General features: G+C 39.0%; 1 protein-coding gene across 2 annotated transcripts in view; it reads left to right on the top strand.

Moving 5' to 3' along the window:
• Positions 1-17,906, top strand: part of FREM1 (FRAS1 related extracellular matrix 1) — a 96,545-nt gene extending 78,639 nt beyond the window's left edge. The window contains exons 34-41 of one of the 2 annotated variants that reach the window (XM_075020664.1): positions 1,788-1,937; positions 3,127-3,365; positions 4,025-4,072; positions 4,335-4,517; positions 4,789-4,914; positions 5,647-5,762; positions 12,642-12,727; positions 14,117-17,906. In XM_075020664.1, the coding sequence (XP_074876765.1) occupies positions 1,788-1,937; positions 3,127-3,365; positions 4,025-4,072; positions 4,335-4,517; positions 4,789-4,914; positions 5,647-5,762; positions 12,642-12,727; positions 14,117-14,316 (1,148 nt within the window). In that variant the 3' untranslated portion in view covers positions 14,317-17,906. The remainder of the gene's footprint in view (positions 1-1,787; positions 1,938-3,126; positions 3,366-4,024; positions 4,073-4,334; positions 4,518-4,788; positions 4,915-5,646; positions 5,763-12,641; positions 12,728-14,116) is intronic. The other variant, XM_075020666.1, reaches the window with a different exon arrangement.
• The last annotated feature ends 124 nt before the right edge of the window (positions 17,907-18,030 follow it).

The raw sequence follows: 18,030 nt of genomic DNA, 5'->3' as shown, positions 1-18,030 counted from the left end.
ATTATGTAGCATTGCATCCCATGGATAAATTCGTATATACCACAGCTTTGCTTGCCTATCACATAGGAAAGCTTGTAGTCACAAATCTGATTGATTTGGAAATCTGCCACTATGGCCCATCTTGAGAAAAGCAAATTTTATATAAAGGTGTAGAATGAGCAACTGCTTGTTAGTTTTCAGAGGTGGATAAGGGAGGACACCCAGCAGACAGCAGAAAAACAAAACTGGGTAGAAAGGTGGAAATCTGCCCTGATTTCCAGTGTTTCTGGAACACACATGAAACCTCTGAAACCAGAGCCACTCTCTGAGACCCTTTATCTAGCATTAGATTTTATTTCTTTTTTTTTTTTAGTTTTAAATTAGAAGATGGAAAAATGATCTGAGAGATCAGTCTAAAAAGTCGTTCATACTGTGCTGACCCAGGATTTCAGCTCTTTCCTCTAATGTACTATACAGTCAAGCTTACCAGCCTGTGGACTGAAATGGCTCGAGATTGTTGCAAAGCGATTTTTAGTGCAAGGCCCTTTACTAGAATTTTCCTTTTCTGCTGGTCCATGCAGATTCTCCAACCATGGGACAGTTTGCAGCTACCGTTATTGTCCTTCTGAATATGGTGGTAAGCCGCATGAAAATTAACTGTGAATGTGGACAGGAGAGATGCACACTGTTCCCCTTTTCTGGCCAGCTTCTCAGTTAAGGCAGCTGAGCTCCCTCACACAATCTTTTTTGGGTGGCTGTCTTCAAAAGTCCTTTGCTTAGGCTTAACCTTAGGGAAGGACCCTCCAAACTATTATATTCAAGGCATCAGTTTCTTAGTTCTAAATTCAAGATGTTTGATATTCACTAATTAGAAGTATTTATTAATTATTTAGTAAGGCTGACAGGTTTGTTTTAAAAACACACCTCAACTATGCTAATTGACTGGACTGATTGGGACATTAGACTGCAATTAATACATTGTCATGGAAAGGAGCAGAAGAAGACCCTACCCAAGTTTATGGGTCTGTTTGTACTGACAGCTTCTGCTAGCTAGATGATTCATACTGGAAAGGAGCAAGGAAATAGAGGTTATGCAGTGTCATAAGGATGTAGAGATTTTTTTTGACAATGTTGCACATGTATCTTTGATACTCATTTTGGATGTTAGCACTGACTTTGTGATGCAGAAGCAGTTCCCAAGATGTTTTGCTGACAGCAACATGTACGTTAAGATATGTTTCTGTCCTGCTGCCTCTGTCTTTTTCTGAACAAATTTTGTAGCCTTTCAGGTAATAACCAGCCTAGTTTATTGTCTTGGAATGATCTTTTCTCATTCCCATAATGCAAGCCTGAAGTTACCCAGTAAACGCAAGCAACCAAGTAAAAATTTTGTAACCAAGTATAAAATCTGGTTGTACTTCAATCTAACATAGTCTTTGATCCATTTACAGGTATTTAAATAACTGTTCCATCTCTAAAATTAAGTTTTCAAGGTAAAAAGCATATGATATATTTTCTCTTGAAAACTGCAATGGAAGTCCTAAATCTATGTATTGTGTCATTTTGCACATCTACAGCAGCTTGTTGTTACAGAGTGTGCACTTGAACTGAATCGTAATTGCCCAGGAACAAATTCGAACCTAATGTTATTTGGAAGAACAGCAGGAGTCCAGTCAGTTGGTAGGAGCACAATAGCATACACCAGCTACTCCATTCTAGCTGCAGACATGTTAATTAATATATTTCTTTGACATCCCGATTGATTGAAATAGCAGTTAAAGAGTAATTAAAATGTTTATTTCTGTTAGGAATGTCAACCAAGATGTGGAATATAGCAATTACCTATGATGGATTAGAGGAAGATGATGAAGTCTTTGAAGTAGTTCTGAACTCCCCTGTGAATGCTGTTCTTGGCATGCGGACAAAAGCTGTAGTGAAAATTTTGGACTCAAAAGGAGGTATTCTCTTTTGATCTTCATCATTAAGAAGGTGGGACAATCTTGGCTGAGTAGCTGCTTATTTTCAAGCACAAGTTCTTCCTAACACTCACCTTCAGATCAAAATGCTTAATTTCTTTTTAGAGAAAACAGGTTTGACAGTTGCAGAGCCTTTATTCTCTCACACAATCATATGCATCCTCTTAGGAAACACAGCATGGAGAAAGCAACGAGTACAAAATGAGAAGGGTGCAAGGAAAGCAACCACTTTTCATAACAACACGAGTTCAGTTCTCATCTATGGAAGTGGAAAAAAAATGTTTTTTAAGTCCATTAGAATTTATTTTCCCAGTTATTGTTCAACAGTTGTTGCACACCTCTGAAAAAGATTTATTTTCATCTCAAAAAAGAAACCTAACAACTAAACACAGCTCTTAGCAATGCGTTTTCTAATGCTTAACAAATGCAGTCCACAACATCACAGCACACAGCAGTGATCATTACAGAGTTTAGACTTTTATGTCTGCATTATTATTGTGTTTTTCAGTGATCAAATGTGGTGTGCCTAAAATCACAACAATAAAGAAGCAATTGTAAAAAAATAGAAATAATTAGCAAAGTAGTCGAGTCCTCTGAAAGCTGAAGAGTGTTTTTTCTTCTGGTGCTTAGTGAAACAATCTTTTAAATACTTGTGTTGCAATGTATTAGGTTTCATTTTACAAAAATTCCTTTTAAAATTTCCAATCTGTTTTCTCTTTAACATTCATAATGTAAATCAGAAGTTAATTGACAAAATTAGTTTGTAGGAACAATAGTGTCCTGGATTTCTGAAGAGAAATTTGTCTGGGCATAATGGAAGTATCACCAATATTGGTTAAATATACCTGTCTATCCATGACTAAAAAAACAACACTCCAAATCTCAAACTATGCATGAAAACAGGTATTTTCAGAAGATGCCTGGTTGAAATTCTGATCTGTGGGTAGGCAGATGCATTACATATTAAAACATACATACACAGGTAGCAGTTGCTATCATAGCCATAGCAAACCTCGCAAATGAGGATGACTGAGCAAACAGCAAATCAACCACATCAAGTGAAAAAATGATCCAACTTTTAATGACAAGCTGTTTATGTGCCCATGTCAACGTGACCAGTTATCTGCTCATGCAGTTAGAACTGACCATCTGCCATTTTTTATGCTTTCAGGTCAGTGCAGCTATTCCCATTCTTTTGGCCAAAGTAAGCGTGACTTCTGGGGGAGAGGCACACTGTTTCCAGTTTCCTCGGGCTCCTCACCACCTTCCAGGCCTGGCAATGCTCCTTTGGAAGGGATCCCACGGCCTCCTTCCGAAGGGATGAGAAAGCATGGAGGGGACCCACAGCAGGAACACAGCTTGGCGAATCGATCGAGGACCAGGCTGAGACTGACTGGAAATGGCAGAATAGTAAGACATTTCTGTAGTACAGTGATGGACTGATTTATGAATTTATTGGGATGTGATACCTTCATTTAGTTGTCATATTTTTGTAGTGATCCTACTCAGGTAGGAGTATTGACCATACAATAACCATAAACTACCTAAGCTTGCTTTGAGTCAGACCTGAGAGCTATTTAAAAATACTGCAAGGAAAAAAAAAAAATCCTGATTTTGAAGATCCACGTACGCAAGAGAAAAAGAACAACAAAGTTGGGGAAGCAAACATGCATCAAGCACCTTCAGCAACTATGCAGCTTCTAATCTTGTCTAAATTATGGGTCAGCTAGAAGAAAGAAGTCACTGGAGCCAGGCAAATTTATAGAAGCTGTGAATCTGGTTCTGAATTTTAAACCTGAAAATACTGTTAGCTTAAACAAGGAACAGTTACTTAAAACTTGCCCATTGATTTTCCTGCTTAAGCTGTATTGGTTTAGCTAGGTGGTTTAGTAACATTCTGCTATAGTGATCTTAAAAGTTAATGGAATATGTTTATAAACACACTTGTAATGTGTGATTTTTAATGGCTGTTTTCAGAGGTGATCAGCTTCCATTCTGAAAAAGAAAGAATTTTTTGTTTCTTTAATGCATGAATATGCTCATTTCATTCTGCTATTCTACCTTTGCAGGTTCATCCTTCATCTGTATTTAGAAATGGAACTGATGTGGTTTTCAGAGTAAGAGTATTATGAGTATTGCTATGATTTCTTTCTCATTCTGTTCTTTCCAGGCTTTATCAGTCTTAATAATTCATTATGACCAATAAGTTATTTTTCTATGTATTTTTCTTTTTCTTTGTCATTTTCCCTTGATTTGTTACAATCTGTATTATAATTCCTTTTTTTTTTTTTTTTTTAGTTTATTTAAGAGTTGCTTGTATGTGCTAACCCTCTTTTCCCTCTCCTGTTCTCCTTGTGTGTGTGATACTGTAAAATGAAGTATCACGGGATGGTATCACTTAAAATAGAGGATGACACCTCATCAGCTAAAGCAAACAAGAAGGCTCAAGTGTCAGTAATTAATCAGGCACAACCACAGATAAATGTCGTCTCCTCTAGGAAGACAGAAATCCCACAAGCTGATAAGGCAGAACTGGCATCTGAACGAAGCTCAAGACATCAGGTATGAAACCTTTTGTTTCATAGGCATTTTCACCATCTGTTTTCAGTCACGCTGTTTCCAAAATGATTTAACACCTCTGAGATCTGCAGCCTAACCCTTCCTACTCCAAAACTGAGTTTAACCAATACACAGCTAAATTAACAATTCAGCCTTTGAAGAGTTTTCACAGTATAAATTTTTAATAGAAGAGCTATTTAATCTGTTTCATGTAGCTTATTTGTTTTGTGTAATTATTTTCCTTAAAATGTTCAAATGACATTTCTCTTTCCAGGACTTTTACTCTTTTCCAAAGGCCTGTACACCAGATTTAAAGGGGCTCTTGCATTATGAAGAAAGCATTCAAAAGTTATTTCAGTGTGATGGAATAATATGGAAATCCTGGAATTCCCAGAGCAAGGTAAAAATGTCACGATGAGTATGCACCTAAATCAGAGCATGGAGTCTACGATGAGTGAGACTCTCAAGCAAAGGACCTTCCTGTAACAGCTATTGACTTGTACAGGGAATAAAAGAGTTGTCCAGAGTCAGGTTTGCTGTGACCAGAAAAAAAGATTTCCAGAGACATGATGAGGGCTTGACTGCTGGGGTTGCCTTTCCTCTCTGTCACCCACAGGTGCTCCTGGACAAACCATGTGAGCACTGATATGTCTTGGTGCTTGTGGGCATGTGGGCATGAGACAGTCAGCGAATGAAGTCTGTGAGAGAATGAGTGGGAATTAGTAAAATTAGCTCACTTAGGTATTCTGTAAACATACATCCCCTCCACCATGTAAAATGTCATGCTGAATTTTGTTGCACTGCATTCCCTACACAGACTGCAGGAGACAGAAAACGGTGTCCAAACTAATATGGACAATAAATTGACAATAAATCTTAAGAGGATTTTTGGAACTGAAACCTCATGTCACCTTTAAAGCTACTCATAAATTGTAGGCTCCTCTGGTAGGCATTTATTTCTTTACATCTTTTAAACAATGCTGCAGCATTATTGATACGCACCAAGGTTGATGTTCAATTTAATTCTGGGGCAGCCATAAGCAGCACCTCCAGCCTTCACTGTGATTATTAGCGCACAGACCTAGATCACTGTGAGAAAGAGTCTATTTTGCCTTTTCCTCTTTTATTTTAGGAGGTGAGTGGGAAGAAATGTCCCTCTGGATGGAGTCATCACGAGGGTAGCTGCTACTTCCTGGTAGTGAATCACAAGGTCACCTGGAACACTGCTGCTCGGGCTTGCAGAGAACAGTAAGAGACTTCTCCAAGTGAAAGTGTTTGCTGTGCACTGCTGTTGCCCTGAGCTGAATGCGGCTCTCGAGGCCAAGTTCATTTGGATAAGCCCCACTTTCGTTGTGCTGCACAGCTCCCCCCAAAATAGAACAAGCCCTGGGATTCAGACCCAGTGGAGGATAGAAATATTATTAGTCTCATAACATTTCAGGTGGTGATGCTACCTTATTCACAACATGAAGTCCTGAAGCTGTCCATGTGCAGTGAGGATGCTTTCCTAATAGGAGAGTTAGTTTGGGAGAAGAGAAATAGAGCAAAGACTCAGTCTTTCATCCTCTCTGACCCACCACTTCCTTGGCTCCACCTTCACTTGATATAGCAGCAGTACAATGTTGCCAGCTCCTGTGTGCCTCACCATATTCTTCTGAAGATGCAGCGCTTCAGATTCTGTGACTGCTTGAACTTTAACAGTAAATTTCTGACTTTTAAGGATAAATAAAAGCTAGTAAATAAAAAGAATAATAGTTGTCTCAAAGTAGGAGACAAATAGAATATCTGCCAGTCTTGCTCTTTGGAGCCCTGCTTTGTGATTTTGGTTTTAGGAGGGATAGCTTAGGACTGGAAGAAAAGCTAGCCATGGTAACATGGAGCTTGCCCTGGGATCATGCATATTCCGAACCTTGTGTTGAATGTGAGCACTAGGTTGAAGACCAAGCTGAGCAATAGAAGGGGCTTTAACAGACCTCTCCATTACTCCATGAAATGAAAGTTGAAACAGGGAAGAGTTGGAGATGGAAGAAAGAGAATTTATTCCATAAGTGGTTGAAGGACATGCAGGAAACATGAAATGTGGACAAGCATGCATAATAAACCTTGATTCATTCCATTCAGTTGTGTGAGGTTATGTTGTCTTGGTAATATGCAAAAGGAAAGTCTTGGTTCTAATACCTCCCAGCTGATGGAAGTTATTTTTTACTAGAATGTAAATGCTACCTGCTCTTGTGAGCTTACCACAAATTTCACATTGTTAATTTGCTTACTTAAAATTTCAGCTCCTGAAATGGTTTTCTATCACCTGCTTTTATTTTGTTACTTATCCAAACAAATATGTAAGTTGTGAGTATTCTAATATTTTTTTCTGAAAGCTTCAGCATTCAATTGATCCCTTGGGAACGTATGTCACTCTGCTGGGAGGTGTTCCCCATTTCCTAAAAGAGTGTGCTCCTGGTGACCCATATTATTTGTGGTTGGTAACTTCTTGCTGAAGGTTATAGTGCGCAATGTAGATGTTAAACTGAATAACAGTAAATTAATGACAGAGTTAAACACCTACACAAAAAGTCAAGGCATATCACTGAATCAGCAAGCAAATAAATCATAGGTCAGTGATGATTCAGTTAATGCCAGACTATCACAGAATAAAGTAGCTTTATCCTGGTAAATGGAGTGCTACTGGTCTCCATCTGGAACTGATTTACAAAAGTACAACCCCAAGCACACACTTAAAAGTGGTACAAGAAGATAGCTTAATACATTTTATTTTGTGCTTTTGCCCAGGTGCCCCCCCCCAACAATCACCACCACCACCAGTTGTGGTATTTCTGTTATTAATACTCCTACTGTTGACATTTATATAGCTGACATTTCCAATAAGCAAATAAAATCAGCATGGACCTCTATCCTCAGTTTTTTAATAGATCAAACAAACATGAGACATTAAATGAAAAGATTAGAATTGACTTTCAGTAAATCAGCCAATTTCACTGAAAAATAAGAATCATTTTCATTACTACAAAAATGGCATTAATTTAAACTTATATTCAATTTTCTTCCTAGACTTTTTCTGTTATACAGAACAGGAAAAAAGCACAAGCATTGTTAAAGTTGTTTCAGTAACAGCCTCCAACTAACCAACCTCCTAACCTCTTAGAGAAAACACTGTTATTCTGAGATGATGGACTTGAGACCAAGCTATACAAAAAAGATGTGGACAGGCTGGAGAGGGTCCAGAGAAGGGCCACAAAGACGGTCAAAGGACTGGGAAGCCAGCCATATGAGGAAAGGCTGGGAGAACTGGGTTTCTTCAGCCTTGAGAAAAGAAGGCTTAGGGGAAATCCTATCACCATATTCCAGTATTTAAAGGATGACTACAAAGAAGATGGAGACTTCCTTTTTACAAGGAGTCACATGGAAAAGATGAGGGGTAATGGGTACAAGTTACTCCTGGGGAGATTCTGACTGGGCACAAGAGGAAAATTTTTCACAATGTGAACAATCAGCCATTGGAATAATCTCCCCAGGGAAGTGTTGGATTCCCCAACATTGGACACTTTAAAGATTCTGCTGGACAGTCTGCTGGGCCATCTTGTCTAGACCGTGCTTTTGCTAAGAAAGGTTGAACCAGATGATCTTTGAGGTCCCTTCCACCCTGGTATTCTATGATTTTATGATTCTCTTCCATCAAAGCAATGATGTCAATTTATTGCTGAAGCAATTATTGTCTGGACATAACTATATGCATGTGGCCTTATGCAAACCTATTTGGGCTTCTAATGAGCTTTGAAATACATTGCATCCATTTGTTGGCATACCAACCATTTTTTCAGTTTCCATGTGTAGGGGTAGAAGCAGACACAAAAATGTACTTGTCTTGACATAAGTTGCTGTATGCCACAGTGATAATGTGGGTGCAAAAAATATCAGCTAATTGCTGTGAAAGTCTTGCACCACATCTAACCCTTCTCCAACACATTGGAGATAAAGGTAGTTTAAGAACTCCTTTCTCTAGCTTTGTTTTGTATGCATGAAGAGGCCCTTGGCAACATGAAGAGAAGCATCTGGGGGATATTACGGCTGAGTGATCCCACAGCAGCCTGATTTAGCAGCAATTTTGGTGATTTATGTTACAGTTCTTGTTTATCCCTTAAGAACATGTTCTCCTCAAGGGTCAGTGCAGCAGGGCTCACTCACATGTGAGATGGTTTCATGGCTGTTGTTGAAGGGACTCTTCACTGTATAGACAAAACCCACAGTTGCATCTTTTGCTTTGTTAGTCATATTATACCTTCATCTTCTTGAAGTTGAACATTTCGTTAGAGCTTAAATATGGTCTGATTTCAGATCTTTTACTGCCAGCTTTGTAAGGCAGCGGCTGTTTTGTTTGGTGTTTGTATATTAGCAGCATGTGGCCTCAGTCCTTGGGAATCACAGCCAGAACCACATCTAAAGTAATAGGTTAGACCCTTCATGATGGCTCAGTGTTGCCTACTGCAAAGCAGGATGGACCCTGCTGCCCTCCTCTCCTAATGCTGTGCTTGTTCTGTAAAAGAATGATTTAACTTATATTATTTCTAGTGACTCCAGCATAGGGATTTAGCTACAGTCATTTCAAAGGCTCAGTGTATCTTGTCTGACTTTCAACTGCCACTCTGGAAATGCAGGGCTCCTGTAAGCTCTGCATCATGTCTGCCAGCTTCATCTGAATGTTTTGAATACCACAAGGCATTGTAAGCAACACTAGACACCTATTTGAAGGCACCAGGATTACTCTCTAGGTGATCAAACAAAAGCCTGGGATAAGCAGAGTGTCTCAGTCAATCCCCTGACTTCACTATCCATATAGGACATGGATTTACTACAGCAGTTCAAATTAAATGTCCTCCTGTGCTGCGGAGACCTTCATAGCTAGTAAAGTGTGCTTTTGCTGAAGTTAAATTTATCAGAATGGTACAAAGCTCCTTTAAATGTATTGGATAATTTAATGTAAAATCAGCAAAGTCTTTGTGCTGTTTTGCATATAATACTTCAAAATATTGAATACTGGCTAGTCAAAATATTTTCTTAATTTGGGCAGCTTCTCTAAGATGACGTACGCTTTTGACTTGATAGCAAAAATTTTAAAGCACAGAAGAATGATTTCAAATGGACTTATTTATCAGAGAAATCAGTGCTGTGTGGTTTGTTTGGTTTTGGGGTTTTTTTTCCTTTCAGTAAGGCATTATGACCCCTTCTCTAAAGTAACTCAAATTAGGAAGTGTTAGATTTACATAACTCCGTAAATAACATTATCTTGTCATTTCCTGCCTAGAGGCTCAGTTAGTAATATTATCATAAGCGGTATGTTCCTTCAGGACTCATTTCCCTACAATACATCAAAACCCCTGACTAGTTGTAACAATTGGAATGGTTGTTCTCTCTTCAGTCACGTGTGTTTCTCAGGCTGTATTTAAAAAGCACTCCTATGGAGAAAAGATTAGATAACATTATAATTATTGCAGTGCTTTCCCTTCACAGTGCTGCAGTCTGCCCCTGGTACTTGTCTGAAACTGTTCTTGCTCAGACCACCCTTGTATGTCAGAAACGATATAGCATTTACTGATACACATTGATGCTTTTTATTCACATTTTCTAAAACAATTGGAACAACAGCAGTAAGCTATGCTTACTTAAAGTAAATGACTTAGTTCCAGGGCTTTGGTTGTCCTTAAGCAGAAGCCAGATAAAATACCCTATTTTTGTTCTTGATCAGCTAGTAGTGATATCACAGAGACTGCTGCCCAAATCTCTTCTTAGCCCCAAGTTTGGTCAGTGGCCAACCACTGTCAGTGAGGGGGAATGGCATCCTGCTGCTGGATCAGTTACCCTGCAAGGACACCCTGAATTAACTGAGCCTGCTCACCTGGACTTTTTGTCTGAGGAAGAAGACAGAGTACAAAATTTTCCAAGAGCTTTTATCAGTGTTAACAGCTTTGTTCCCGCTTCACTGGAGATTTCACGCCTGGTAGATGGGCCCAGAAGTGTGGAATCATGTCACCCTTGGGACATACAGGCACCAACACCATGCATGAAACTCTACCATGATGAGAGGCACAGTCAAAGTCTCTGTTGGGAGCTTCACTGGGTGAAGTTTTGGGAGCCTCTGCCATAGGCGGGTGCACAATCCTGTCCCCCACCAGACAGTTGCCGACCACTTTGTGCTGGGAGAGTCTGCCATTTGTAAAGCCATGATCAAAGGCTCTGAGGCCAACCTGCCACACCTCCACCTGAGGAGAGTGTACACAGATGTCAACGAGATCCTTTACACTTTGTTCTCTGCCGGACCCTGAACTTGGGGGGCCCTTGATGGGACCTACGTTACTGTGCGGTGCTTGGTCTAGGGCAGCCATGATTACGCAGGCTGTGAGGGCTAACACTCAGCTATCCTGCAGGCCTTGGCAGACCCACCGTGCAAAGCCGAGCAGAGGGTGAATCCCCTGCTGCTTTGGTTGACTGCAGGCGTAATGGAGGAGGCATTTGCAGCAGGAGCATCCCATCAGCATTACAATGAATTTGTTCCACACCATGCCCCTGCGTGTCCAGATTAAGGAATGGTCCAGATTTTGTGCAGTAGGGACTGTGTAGAATATCGTGGCCTACTATTTTGAATTCCTCCTGATGTAAAATTTGCCTGCCTCCCTATCTTGTGTGGCATTATATGGCATACACAGGATCAGTACTGTTAGAAGAGATACAAGGCAGCAAACAGGAATGGAGCTCCAGGCATGGGTCTCTAACTGGGCAGCAGGCTTGGCAGTGGGCTCACACCCAAAGATCTGTTCATGGTCTCCATAGTGGATTCAAGTCTGCTGTGCCACTCTTGAGGTCTGGTTGTTGTCCCAGCTTTTAAAAGAAGACAGTCTTTAACTCCTCTGGAGCAGTACTGATCTCCAGTCTCCATTATCTGGCAACAGCCATGAAATTAGCAAAATCCTCGTAATGCCATTGACTTATTCTGCTGCTAGAAAAGTTTTTGGCTCTCCTAAAACATGTTTTGATGAGCAGTGTTGTTTGCTTAGGCCCTATCAAGCATCACCTGGGATCTTCTGGGAGGCTGAAAGGGTTGGCATCACTGTTAGGCTGACTGGCAGTCAGAAATATGGGACAAGAGAAATGACAGAGGCTCAGCATCAGAGGGAAGGCAACAGCAGGTGTGACAGGTAAAAAGGTGACAGAATATCAAGGCAGGCAAAAAGAAAAATAAGAAAGTGGAGCCACTGATGGCTGACAGTTCCTGGCAAAGGTGAAGGATGCCATTTGACTCTTAATGCTTCAGGATTTAGCCTGATCTCTAAATGGCTTAAGAGCAGCGTGCTGGTGCTTACATGCTTGGTACTAGTTGGAAGACTTCATTGTGGCAAGGCCCTCAGTGGCTAGGGTTTGCAAGTCCTCCTTTGGGGTTGGTATACTTTAAGTACAAACACAGAGCAGAGCTTATGCATTGGATTCATTCTGAAATAGTCTGGTTAATACACACCACAACTGCTCTCCAATCTGAACTAAATGCGTCGTGATTGCAGACAACCCAACACTACCTCTCAGAACCACACTACTACTTTAAGCCAGACCCCTAAATTACATGCACTTGGATCTGTTTTGAAACGTGGCCAAGATTTTAACTCCGTTATTCAAAGCTTTAGCTTTGTCAGAACACAATTTTTAAAAGATATAGTCTGCTCTGCTACTAACTGGGTGAGCTGTGTCTTTCAGTGGCTTAGATTTTAGTGCAGGCAGATTATTATTTTAAAGAAAAGAATGTAGCAATGATTTTGTCAATGGTTAAAACACAGTCTGTGAGTATGAGGTACACATTTCCTGTATACATTTATTTCAGTTGCCCAGCTGATTTAATTTTTCTGTTAGAAAAATCAGACTAAGACTTTGCTTCCACTCCAAGTAATCCAGTAATTTAAGACTTTATCTCCATGTAATTATTTCTTCATGCCAGGAAGTAGTGGTTTTCCTGTGAAAGGCTATTTATATGCTTTATACTAGAATCAGTGCCCCTTGTTGATAAGTCGATGGGAGCTGTCTGTCACTCTGTGGAATCCTAATTACTCTGTCCTCTCTCCTTGAGTCTAGATACCTGGGGAGTCTAGCAAGCGTGGCTAATGAACAACACATGCAGTGGCTGTGGGACTTCAGTGGGAGGAAGCCCTTTTGGATAGGCAAGTACATCAGCTCTCTGTCCCCTCTGAGGATTACAGTTCCTGTGCACCTTGGAAAGCAGAAACTGCTGCAGCAGCTCCAGCCCAGTTTTCAAACATTGCATTGTCCTCAACTTTCTGCTGGTTTTATTATTTCAGAGCAAGGCCTAAAATGAAAGCCATAATTTACCTGGCTAATTTTATAAGTCTTTATCAAAAAGAAGAGTTTATCATGTTCCTATTGCTGGATAGCTTTTGCCTTCAACCCTTTTCCATTTTAATACAAGCTGGTAAAATAAGTTCTGGTGGAGCGCCTCCTCTTTTGTTTATCTCACCTTTCTTTTGACTGTTACTTTATTTATCTCCAATTTCTCTTTTTTTTTTTTAGCTTTACTTTAATTAATTATTTATGTTACATCTAATTTAATGGTGTCATCTTTTATCAGAAATCTCGTGAATTAATTAGATGATCAGCTAAAGATTTCATCATATCATTTTAGGTTTAGCTATTTCTTATTATGCACCTTTCATTTAATGAGAAATGAGCCTTCAGATGAGCCTTCTCTGTACCTCCTGATCCTTTTATGTGAATGACTGCCTTAGCTCACGGACTAGTGCTATTGTTTTCTTTTAGCCCTTCTTGTTTCTGCTATACTGTCCACATTTTAGGTTCTTTTTTCCAATTATGAAGTGCAATTTTCAGTGCTTAGTAATTTTCTGAGATGGATTTACTAGCTATACTAAATTAACTTTAAAAACTACAGTCAGTTTGGGATCATGTTATATGGTATCATGATTGTTAACCTGAGAGAAACAAACTCCTCTGATAAGAATAAAGACTACAAGACCATTGTGTCAATTTTCTGATCTTGGTCTCTTCTAGCTAAGAAGACACATCACATCTGAAAGTATGCCACCCATGTTGGTCAGAAGCTAAGTGAAAAGACATGTTTTCAACTGTATTAATTAACACAACCTAATTTTACAACTGTTAATTTCAACAGTGTAAACAAAGTCTACAAAGATCTGCAGGATTTTATTTTCAGAAGGAATCTGAAAACATCTGAGGCTGCCCAGACTTGAATACAACATTCTGCTTGGCATCTTAGGTATCAAAAAAAGAAACCTGGGAGGTGATAGACATACAGTAGATGGAAAGAGAGAAAACATTTTAAATAGGCGATAATGTGGAAAAGTGTATTTTCCCTTATTCAGATGGCAATAATTGTGATTCAGATGGCCTTATGAAATATTAAATTGTGTTTTCCTTGTATTCTTCCAGATGGGTTTTTTCTCTCAGCACAATATTGTATGCATTTTTTAACAAAGGTATAGAACAACATGCTTCTGTTGGCATCACACTCCGGAGGTGATAAACATCACTGATTCGGTCTTACTGATTTCACACAGGCTTGAATGACCAAGTCAATCCTGGACATTGGGAGTGGAATGGAGGAGAACCTGTAACCTACATGAATTGGAGAAGAGGCTCCTACCACTTTCCAAAGAGAGGAAGAAATTGTGTATTGGTGCAGAAGCGAGGAAAATGGCAAGCAACTGACTGCAGGAAGGTCAAACGGAACAGCTATATATGTTCAAGAAAGCTGTAAGGAATGGAGGATCCCTGTGAAAGCATGTGGACATTCATGTTGTTTCAGTTTTATTTATCTGCAGACATGTGAGGGTGTGCAGGTAGAAAACTGTCCTAATTACCAGCAAGGTTTATTTTATATGCTGCCAGAAGTGCAGATGCATTGGACTCTAACCAAGGAGTACAGGTCAGTTGCAAAGATTAAGTCCAGGTCAAGGTTTTGAACTCTCCCCAAAGACTTTGATCTGTCACTTACTTGTATGCATTTTTACACCAAAGAGCCTGAAGGCTGTCATCACATTTCTGTGTAAAAATACCTTCTTTTTTTTTTTTTTTTAACAAGAAGAAAGTAGCACATTAGTTGATTTGCTTCGCTCTTAAGGAAGGGTTGTGAATTGGCTGTTGCTTTAATTTGTTGCAATAAATCCTGCAGTTTTACCCTGCAGTCACAAAAAGAGGAAGGCTGTTTGGGGTGGAAATGAGGGCAGATTCTGCTGGCTAAAAACAGGTTCTCTTGGGTGATGAGGGGAGGGATGGGACATTATGTCAGGAGAGTGAGGCTTTTTTCATGGATACCCTAGTACAATATCTTAGAAAAATACCAATGACAGGATTTGGTGACAGAGTACCAACAGGAGCAAAGCCTTGTATTTCTTTCTTTTTCTACCTCCCAAGGCCAGCTTCAGATCCTAATCACACAGAGCTGCCTGTTGTTTCACATTCCTAACCAAAATTGTTCAATGTTTTTTTGGAGTTGCAGGATGGTACTGTAATTTTTAGTGTAATTAAATAATGGGACCTCTGTAAATCTGACGCTATATCAAAGGATGATTTACACAAAAAAATTAATACTGAAGCTTAATCCTAGAATATTATCTTGGGCTATTCAGTGATACATGAACATCAATAGGATTTATATGTGTGTATAAACCAATGTAATCGTGAAATGTATTTTGTACTAAAGCAGCTATGGCTTTTGAAAAGTATTAATCTAAGTCCTTATTAGGGATTTGAGGTTTTTAAAAATAATAATTAGAAATCCAGATTTAGTTCTGAGAAGGGCTTAAAAATCAGCATTTAATAGGGAAAAACAGCTGCCCATAACTTAGTTTTAACTTAGTTTAAATATATGCATTTTCAGTGTTACTATTTCATAACATTACAGCAAATTTATATTTGACCTGTCAAAAAACTTCCTTTAGGACCTTCTTACTGCCTGCCTTAAAATTAAAAGAAGAAACAAGTCATAAGTTTCCTAAAAAAAAAAAAAAAAAATTAAAGCTCCTCTCAAGCCCTCCCTCTGCCCATGATGAGTGCGTGACAGTTGGTGTGGCACTGAGTAGGGTGAATTTGCCCTGTACCTTACGAACTCTCATCCCTCCCATCTGCCTGCCTGCTGCCAGCAGTTGATCCTCCCCTTGCCCCCTATCAGCTTGTCTATTCAGGCAGCCTCTGGATGAATTGCATCTGTACACTATCTGCGCCAGAGGTGCAAAAACTCCTAGGGTTGCTCACAGCAGTTTTGCAGTCCTGCCAAGGACAGATGCAGCAGAATCACCTCTCCTCTCTGCACTGAGGGACACTGTTTCAGGGATTATTTAGCCCTCCTCTATGCCTTTGGCATGCATGGGTTACTTATCCTTCCTCCTTGCCTGTGAAAGAACTTTGCAGACAAGCACAAGCACATTACAAAATTAGAGGAAAAATACTGTGGACAGAACCTCCTCACCCTTATTGTTGGTATCAACAGATACAGACGAAAATATTTCCAGGATTTCTGGTTTTTTGTCATGGTAATCCCTATGCCAAGCTTCTAGAGACTTTTGCTAGACACTAACACTTCTGCTTTAGGAGTTTACTAGAGCAACATAGATAGGCTAATTGTTTCAAGAATTGCCCAAACCTAGTACCCCTAAGTACCTATCTAGACCTGCTTTTATTTCTGATAGTTCTCACTGCAAAAAAATTAGGATCTAAAAAAAGCAGTCTTGGGATCTCTTGTGTTCTGGAATTCCAGGGAAAATTGACTCAGAGAGCTTGGTTAGACATAAACATAAACTTTTATTTCTTTAGGGCCTTCTTTTTATATAAACTACTGAGTTTACTGGTGCTATCTTGGTAAAGCCTGTCAAGATTATTTAAATACCTCTCCTAATTATTTAATAAATGAATGACATCAACAGAGAGGGAATTTTGACCAAGGTGCTTGTTACTTAATCAGTAACTAATCAATGACTCATGCCTAGTCTGAGACAACAGTGATCTCAGAGGTTTGCTTTTGTGAGAAGAAGGGCGAATTTCCCTTTTCTGTATTTCATTTGAACTACTTTAAAGTGATTGAAGAGTATGAGGATTTCAGTACACAACAGGCTGTTGTTCAAACTGTATGTGTTTACTGGTTTCATTAGATCTAGTACAATACACTAATGAAACTAAAATTCTTACATTGCAGTGCAAGGATATTTCTGCCCTGAAAGGCTGATGAATTGTTTTTCAATACAATGAACTCTACCAAAAATTTATTCATCAATTTTAATTTTTCTGTCCTTAAAAATGAAGTATTTTTTCATAGATTTTTACAGCTTTTATTGGAATACTAGAGTTTAAAAATATGACACACTCAAATCAGGGAAAACACAAATAAATCAGTTTTTCTGTTGCCATAGAAAGTTGTTGGAAGGGCCTAAAATCCTGAGAAGGCACTGGGAATTTCTCCAGTCTTCAATACTTTTGAATTAGACTCTGAGTAAACTCAGGGGGAAATCAGTCTTCAGAGGATCAGCATCAGCAGGGGAATTTCAAGATACTGAAAGTAAGAACAAGGAGCATTCACCTATGGATGCCACACTTTCTGGATAAACAAAGGATTTATTTCATCAGAACTATCTACATACCTTTTAAGAGTAACAGAAGCAAGACACAACAGTTCAGTTAAAAGAACCCAGTGGTTAGCCTAGATTTCTATGAAGGAATGGGCAACATGAGCTTGTTGTGTACCTGTTGCTTTTAACCACCTTCTGTCCTTGTCAAGTATCCTTTAAATCTGTTGGCCAATTTAAAACAAATTTGACAAAGAAGTAGACTCAAAGACAATGGTTATGAAAAAAATGGATAGGCAACTGGCCACAGGAGCACTTCTTCCAAACCAAAATATTCTAAAACATTTGTATTGTTATTAACTTCTCAGAGATCAAGTTTTTAATCTGAAAAAAATCAGAAAAGTTTTCCAGATCTCTTTTGTACACACTGAAACTTACTGAATGCCTTCAAGTCTTTATTCACCTACTCTAAAATTATAAAAATAGCTTTGAGAGAATTATATATATAATTCAGTGAATACTGTGATTCTACATTATTTTCATCACAAGACTGGTGCTATTGTAATTCTTGTATTCAGAACGCTATCTATATTGTTATGTTTAACTTTGTAATGTGTGTTAATACAAAACTGAAACATATTTTGGTGAATACGTATTTCTTCAGGTTCATAATCTCACAAAAGCTTTTTACTAGTGATAAAAACAATAGTGTTGGGCATAATAGAAGCGCACTTACAGTTAAGCATAATATACCTATTATTTACTCCCTGCTGTTTCTGAATTCTGTTTCTTCTTCTGCATGAGCCTGTTCCTGAATTAATACTATAAGGACCTCTGTATCATGAACAAACCATTTTTAAAGGAGAAAATGCTGTTTATTTTGAGAAGTAAATTTAAGAATAGTTAGAGATCTG

The sequence above is a fragment of the Buteo buteo genome, chromosome Z (assembly GCF_964188355.1).
Source record: "Buteo buteo chromosome Z, bButBut1.hap1.1, whole genome shotgun sequence".
NCBI classification, from domain to species: domain Eukaryota; kingdom Metazoa; phylum Chordata; class Aves; order Accipitriformes; family Accipitridae; genus Buteo; species Buteo buteo.
The sequence above is the reverse complement of the archived record's forward strand: the minus strand, read 5'-3'. Positions and strand labels throughout refer to the sequence as shown.